This window comes from Anopheles bellator, chromosome 1, assembly GCF_943735745.2.
Source record: "Anopheles bellator chromosome 1, idAnoBellAS_SP24_06.2, whole genome shotgun sequence".
NCBI classification, from domain to species: Eukaryota; Metazoa; Arthropoda; class Insecta; order Diptera; family Culicidae; genus Anopheles; species Anopheles bellator.
In genome coordinates, this window is record NC_071285.1 from 50365193 (window position 1) to 50372919 (window position 7727).

At 50.9% G+C, this 7727-nt stretch overlaps 1 protein-coding gene across 1 annotated transcript in view; it reads right to left on the reverse strand.

Annotated features, from left to right (window-relative positions):
* Positions 1-5503: 5503 nt before the first annotated feature.
* The window catches only part of LOC131215792 (uncharacterized), a 33137-nt gene continuing 30913 nt past the window's right edge, over positions 5504-7727 (reverse strand). The window contains exons 7-8 of the mRNA XM_058210188.1: positions 7348-7384; positions 5504-5984 (exon numbers count right to left, since the gene is read on the reverse strand). Coding sequence (XP_058066171.1) covers positions 5504-5984; positions 7348-7384 — 518 coding nt within the window. The remainder of the gene's footprint in view (positions 5985-7347; positions 7385-7727) is intronic.

The window sequence follows — 7727 nt, forward strand, 5'->3', positions numbered from 1 at the left end:
ATGAAGTGCAAATTTTAACCAACCCACCACTGCGAACTGGAAAGGGGTTTTAAAGTGCGACAACGGACGGCGGGCAGTTCCATCCGTCTGAATGCGCTGCGAACGATAAACACTTCCCAGTGGCTCATCGGGTGGGTTCCAGGTCGCAGTGGCGCAGCATAACGTCTTATCGTTCCCACCGTGGCAGCTGTCAGTCTCGATGGATCTCGCTTCCCCCGTAAGGTAAGACACTCGGTAACCCCGCCCAGGGAGAGTAGGGACCGTCCGGTGGGACCGCTCGGTTCGGTGTAAGCGTTTATCTGCAGTCATCAAATGCCAAAATAGTCGTCTTTCGAAATTATGCTGTCCGTCATTTCGGTGCGCCGTAAACGGGACCGGACCGGCAAAGGTAAGAAAGAGCCCTTCACGGCAGTGAAACGCAGGGCAGGGTACGTATCTTTCCGTCTGTGCTCCCACGGCGCTTTGTCCTCGAGACGTGTACCGAGGGCAGCCAAAGTGGCAAATAACTTTCTTATTTTCATTGACGCAACATTCCATTGCGGTAAACCGAGCGATGAATAGGGGATCCGAGTGAAGCAATCCCTGGCCGCTCCCGACGGGTTCCGGTGAACGGTGAAATACCACCGACCGCCGCAAAAGGATGAAGAAATGAGTAGCAATCAGCATTGCAATTGAGAAAAGAAAGCAAGATGCAGCAGTGAGACACGACGGCAGAATGTGATCCAAGATCCAATGCCTGGTGGTCTTGATGTCAAAGTATACCTTCTTTTTATTTCGGTTTGTTTGGTTGAAAATGCGGCTAAGATGTTTGTGACGATGATTCGGCTGCAAACGGTTGTGGCCGAGCTCTCCAGTTCGTTATCGTTTGGCGTCCTTCGGGAGCGTCGATGAACAGGGGAACCTCGAAGGATCGAAACACAGGGAAAATACATTGAGAGACGAATAAAGATAATGATTATTGCCGATGAAGACACGAAATGGAATGGGCCTTTTCGGTAGTGCAGCAGTGGTCGAGCTGATAATGGTTTGTCCAGGGCTGAATCGAAGAAAAGGGCGTCATTTTTCGGTGTGAGCTACTTTTCGTAATGATTATTTATGACACAACTAAGAAAGATTAGGCTTGTTGCTCATATTACTTATGAATTTGGTTTGCTTTTTTAATACAACAAGAAAATCTTTATATATATAAGAAAGTCGTGTTAGTTACACTATTCAAAACTCGAGAACGGCTGAACTGCGGCTTGGTTGAAAATTGTTGGGGAGGTAGCTTAGAATCAGGAGACGGACATAAAATACAGGTGTACGACATTCGGATATGGGCATTTTTCTTTCTCTCTTCAGAGGACAAGGAGCATCGAACACGATGTCTCAAACGGGATTTTTTAAAGTCGAACACCCGACGACGAACAATGGAACAGGATTCGGCGGTGGTGGACCGAGACGGTTATCCGTCAGCAGTGGCAATCCGTCAGCGGTGTCGATCGCTGACGCTGAGCCTTCCGTCATTTTCTTTTCAAACCGTAAAAAACCGTCTTTGGAATTTTCATTATTTCCGCTAGAATTGGAAAGAAATTGGGCACCGTAGGGAAGATAAGGTAAGACTCGTAGCAATGCGCGAAAGGAAATCATTTCTATTTGGGAAAATTCGATAATTATTTTTGTTCGTATAGGCAAAACTAGTTATGATGCCCGTCAAAGCTGCATCACTTTGAGCAATTTATAATTATGTTCCCAAGTGTAGCTCCGATGGTAAAGCATATCCTAGAAAAGTTAATACCTCTACGAATGGTGAAACTTCACCTCCTTGAAACATTAAGCTGCTTCATCTCTATCGACGTAACGACGTAGAAAAATTACCAGCTCTGAACCACTTTGGTGGCCAAGTTTAAAAGCTTCGGGTCAAACGAAACTTCCATATTGCGCCAGTTTGCAGCGTCAGGAACTTTGCATTTTTAATCGATTTATAAAATGTTTCCACGGCGACAGAAATGGGTTGATGAAGAGTGGAAGCTTATCAAACGGGTTGGCCAAAGAGCCGTTGAACGAAACAGTGCCGGCCAGTGGGATAAGATCCTTCAAACAACTACTACGAAAGAAGCGATGCTTCAGAATCGATTACCGTGGCCGTACCGAGAGGCGGGCGAACACGAATAGTTTGCACAATTTAATGAAAAGCCCGCCCGGCCGGTTTGTTGCATTTGAAGTGATTCCTTACAGTTCGCTAACATGGCATAAACAGCCGCAACGGCGCTAATAATAAATCTTTCAAACAATCTATTCAAGAAATAGTTTACACTCGTGCGCCCTCTCCGTGAACCTTAGGTTCGCGTAGGTTTAGGAAAGTTTTCGAAAGTTGCTAATAAAGCTGAACTTGCTGAAGTAGTGTTTTTGAAGGCAAAGTCGATGTGAATTATATTTTCCTACGCAAGCCAAGCGGTTGGCGCCGAAGGATAAAAAGAGGACGCCCGTGGAAAGTTAATAATTTTAATAACTTCCAATTAGCCGCCAGCGCAGGGGCCAATCGAGCGCTTCTTCCTCGATCGCACGAGATCTTAAACTTAAACTGCAAACCATCGCGCCTCCCTCCCCGCATCGTTCGGTTCAATCGGCCCGGCCAGAAAGTATACTCAGGCCGGGCTCGGGCCACACAATTTACGGCATAATGGCAAGTGGCTCGTTCACTGGCAAACTGAAAACTAATAATCTCCTCGATGAAGTGCCAACGGCTGCAGTTGAGTTAATGGTGCCGTAGCAAGATCCCTCGCACGGTCGCTTCGCCACGAGGCCCGGGGGCCACAATATGGAATGAGCATTGAGGCGAACACCGCGTCTCGTGCACACAAAGACGCGGGATTATTGCCCCCCGCTGCAGTTCCCGTGGGCGGCCACAGATTCTTACACAGTCGTGGGCACCACCGTGTAGCAATTAAATGGGGGCGAAGAAAGTTCTCTTTTTCACCCCCGAACATTATGTCATCATCAGAAGAGCCGGTCGCCGGTCTCCCGTTATCTGAGCGCCGTTGGAGCAGCGTTCGATTGGCCGGGTTTAATGAAACCCGCCGAACGCGCCGTTTTTCCTCATATTTTCAACCATAAAAGCGTAGAAAGCATTAACCCACCTTTGGTGGCCCTCGAACTCCGATGAAGAACATTCCGAAGAACGGTGCTTATCATCGTGCGGGATTATGGGAAAACTTTGGCGCTTGTAACGTGCGTGCGGATCGCTTAGTTCGGTCGCCGGTTTCCTTTTCCCCGGAACGAGTAGATTCCGCGGTCTCTCGCAAGATGCTCGTTCGGTAGCTAGTTTGGTGACGTTTGGCGCGAGCCCAGAAGGATAACGAATTCGGGGTTCGAAACTATGCGCGAACTTTTGCGCGCCACCAACTCAAGATAATTAAACGCCGCAAGGTATGCAACCCGACGACCATCATCGTCGAGTGCAGCGCGTCTGAAGTGCATTAGCAGCTTAGCGAGCGATGTGACAATGTCGTGCACAAGGGTTGCCGGGCGTTGCCACGGAATCCGGGCGGGGGGCGCATATGGGATTAGTTTGGAACATCGGTCCGCAAAACGGAGCAGCGATATTCCGACTGTCATCAGAACTGGAGTGGAAAACTTTTACTTCCCATCGCCTCACCGGAAGTCTTTATGCAACATCCCGTGTTGGGTGAGTCCGCGACGCACCAGAGAGCCAGAAAAGAAAACCGAAACTCGGGGTGGTTAAACTCCTGCCGGATGTAGGGAGCGCGAATGGTGATTAAAATTAATTAGTTCACTCAGTGGATTCGCATAACCGGCGGCAGATCCGGTTGGAGCGGCGCCAGTTACGTTGCTAAGCGATTATCAATGGCATACGCCAGAGTGGAGCGGAAACCGGTACCTTACAGGGCGTCGAGGCTCGTTCTTCCATCCATCGTACATATGGCGCTGGCTGGATGATAATAAACTCATCTCTCTGTGCGATGCTCGGTGTGTAAGTAGCTTAATCATGTTTGTAAAACGGATTTTCCCCAACATTGGCCACCGGGCCTTCGGGTTTTATCGCGGTCGGGTGGATACGAAGAATTTAGTTGCTGTCCCAGTCCGTCCACACAAAGTCGAACGGTCAACAAGCCGAACGGGCTCACGGGATTTGGTTCGTAGCACGGTGGAAACTACTTTCAAAGCTGGCCGCCCCAAAGTTTGTGTTGATCGATCGAAACACAGCCGGACAACGAAGAAACTAGTAAAAGAACTAAGGTGGCAGCACAAACATCCCGTTGTCTCTGTGGAGCTTGACGTTTATTTCTCATTTCTCTTTTTATTTAAAAACATGTACAGTTTATTTTCATTCATTTGTGTCCATTACCGGTTGTGTGTGGTTTGAATTTTCAATGGTTAGAATCATTTCGTAATGTATATATTTTCTTCGCTCCGCCGTGCTCGTTAGATTTTTGTTCCGTTTTTCTCCGTTCCGTTCTGTTTGTCTGGTTGTGTTGTTACTCATCAACGAAATGCTTTCTCTCGCCCTGCACGCTCCTTCTTACGTTGTTTTTTTTGTGGCCTTTGTTAATATCTCCATGTTTTACTTTGCTTTAAGTTTTTTCACTTGCCCGCGAATCCACTTCCTGCTCTCTGTCCGTTTCTCGCACGTGAATCCGTGCGAACGCTTTCACGCTGGGGTTTTTAAACTATTTGCTAATGAGTTTTTAAAATACGGTTTAAATTCCTGACTCAAAACATTCGGCCTTCGATCGCGGGTGTCCCGTGCACCTGAATCCTTGCACTCCGTACACTCTGGGTATCTTTACACACTGCGCCGGACACGACCACATGAACGATGACGACGAGGATGAGTCGGCCTTGCGCGCTCGCTGGCAGCATGTTGTGTTGCGCAAAGTGCTAGAAAAATTTGGCTTCGACTAAAATATATGCACGACATGTTTTGAACGGCAAAAAGATGCCCCACCGAAGTGTGAGGCGAGTAGGTAGCTTGCTGCTCCGTGGTTGTGTCCGCTGGCTGGCCCCACGTCGCAGTGTAATTAAATAGATTCGAGCGATGAAGCGCCCGGCTTTGGGCACACCCGGCACACACTTAACACAACACACTAAACCCGGACCGGAAAAGCGTAAGTTCGTCCTCCATTCGCTAGTGCTTTTCTTCGTACATTTAGTGCTGCTCCGCTGAGCGGGTTACATGTAGCTGTCCCACTCGCTCGATCGCTCTCTCTCTCTTACAGGTCCTCCCCAGGTCGAGGTACAGGACTACTCGATCAGCGCAAACAAACAAAATGCCAAACGGCGTTGCAAACAGCGGGTTTGGCTTGATGGTTATGTATCACATTCATTGATTTGCGGGTTACTATGTTGTCCACTTTAACTAATCGGTTTAACCATCGCTCCGCGCTCAGCGGCAATAGCAGCAATAGAGCTTCCTGCAGAAGTGGGGCTCGTGGGGCTTTGAACGGGAGATACCTACGGCGGTCTTGAATCCTACCGAACCTCGCTAATCTTGGGCTATCCTCTAAACGGTTCGGGTAGGCGAACCAGACTCACCGCTGGCCTCGACGGTGGCCCGCTGCGAATGATGGCCTGTGATGGTTCCGGGGCGTAGGGCAAGCAGACAGATGAGGACACTCCCGAGCGGTACGGCCAGTGCCTTCGACGTGGCTGCCAGCGCCGCCACCGCGACAGCAGAAGCAATGGACGAAGCGCAGGAAATGAAGTTGATGAGCGTGTCCACCAGGGTCCTGTGTGGGGTCCTGTCCACCGGTAGGCAGCAGGTCAGCAGCAGGATCAGCAGGGCCGGGCCGACCGCCAGAAGCAGCCGACCGGTGGCCGGGCCCGTGGGAGCACCGTTTTTCGATGCCAGCGCTTTGGCCGCCGTCTCCAGACAGATTTGGAAGTCACGGTAGTCCAACCGCGTTATGGCACAGTAGTGGTTGAGCAGGCAGACCCCCTCGCAGGTGCCGGTTGCGTGGCGCACCGAGTTGGCCCGGTAGTACCTTGGGTGGGGAGGGAGAGGGAGCAAGATTCGGTTGAGTTAGCCTTCGGCCGGGATGCGACGGCAAAATGCTAGAATAACCCCAAAAACTAGTTAAAAGAGTTCCTTGACGGGTCGGCCCAAAGTCTACAGCCTGACTTTGGATCTCACTCTCCACCGCAGAGCACGAGTGGAGCCACGACACGGACGCTGGACACGAAAAAATCTTATTTCAAGGGTAATTGAACATCAGTGCTGCAGAAAATGGGTTCATGGGTTCGGCTTTCAGTTATGAGTTACTTCCGCACCGCCGTGCCGTGGAAACTGGCAAGGATCACCGGCACGGTCTGTCCGCAGTGTCCGCCCCACACACACATATCTTGCCCGCACTTTATCGGGTGCACTTTGGCGGAAAGGATAGAGTTTTGCCCCGATGCGACTTCTGGCTGCCATCCGCGACGGGGACGGGATTTTTCGCGACTACCACCGGAAACGATGGCCCTAGCAGCGGCCGGAGCTCATGAATAAGAAATAGTGTGAGATAGCTTTCAGTTCTTGGTGTTTTTTTTTCTTCTTCCCGGGCTTCTTGCCCAAAGAGGATTAGACTGTCACGAAGATGTTCTCTTCAGTCGCCCGGAAGAAAAACCCTTCAAAACGGGCGGAAGCCAAGTGGCGAACAAGAACTTCCGGGAAAACTTCCGGGGCGATTGTTGGTCCATCCAGTAGGGAAACTGGCACATTCCAGCATCTCGCCACCGCCTATGTGCGTTGGGTGACAGTTTCGTGCGATAACGGCACGAAAGCGTGATAAGGCGCCGGGATCTACTCGGCGGCTTGCGACGACTTCCGGCAAAGTCTGCGAAGGACCCCAAGAGTCTTACGGAGACTGCGACCACCGAGCCTTGGCCGTGCTGTGATTGAAAACGAACTGCTGTTAACCAACAGTGAACTGCCGGATCCTCTCGACGGACACCGACGAGAAAAAGGGGGAAAGGAATTTAAAAGGGTGATTCATTGGCCGGCGGACGGAAGGATACCGGAATCCGAGCCGTGGGGGGTTTTGCTTGCAAATGACAACACAGCTCACGGAGAGCCGGCTTTCGGGGCAGTGGAAAGTTTTCTGATTGCACACCAGAAAGATTATTGTTACTTCCATCAGCCCCACTCGGCCGGGCGTTCCGGTGACCTGTCAGGCCCCGTCGGCCACTTCCGCTCGGAATCCATTCAACGGCCGGTGGTGGGTCGGTGTCATCCACACTCGGTACCACCGGTTTTGATGCGGATTTTCCGGTCAACACTCTCCGTTCGAACCGTGTGCCGTATCCTTTCTTGGTACGGGCCCGATGACACGGTTGGCGCATGTTTGGTAGGACAGCCCAACCCACCCAGCACACGGCTGAGTCCTTCGACCGTTGAAGCTTCCTGAAAATGGGGGTCGGTGGCGCTTCAATCACGGAGAAGAGGATAACCAATGATGGGACCCAATTCCGGGGTGTCTTCCGTCACGAGCATGCTCGCCGGCCGGCCCATCCTCGGGATGATATGTGTAGGGTCAGGATGAATGGTATAAATAAAATGCTAGATTACTTTCCCCGCTCCCTGGGGACCCCTCAGCCCACTGCCGAGCATCGGAAGAAGATCTCCGGGGCTCGTTCCGAGACTGGTGCTGCTGGTGCCAGTGCCACCGAAAGGAGATTTGAATCTGAATAAACCATAACAAATCCCAAAATTGCTCTCTTATAGGACCACACAATCGTACACCCAT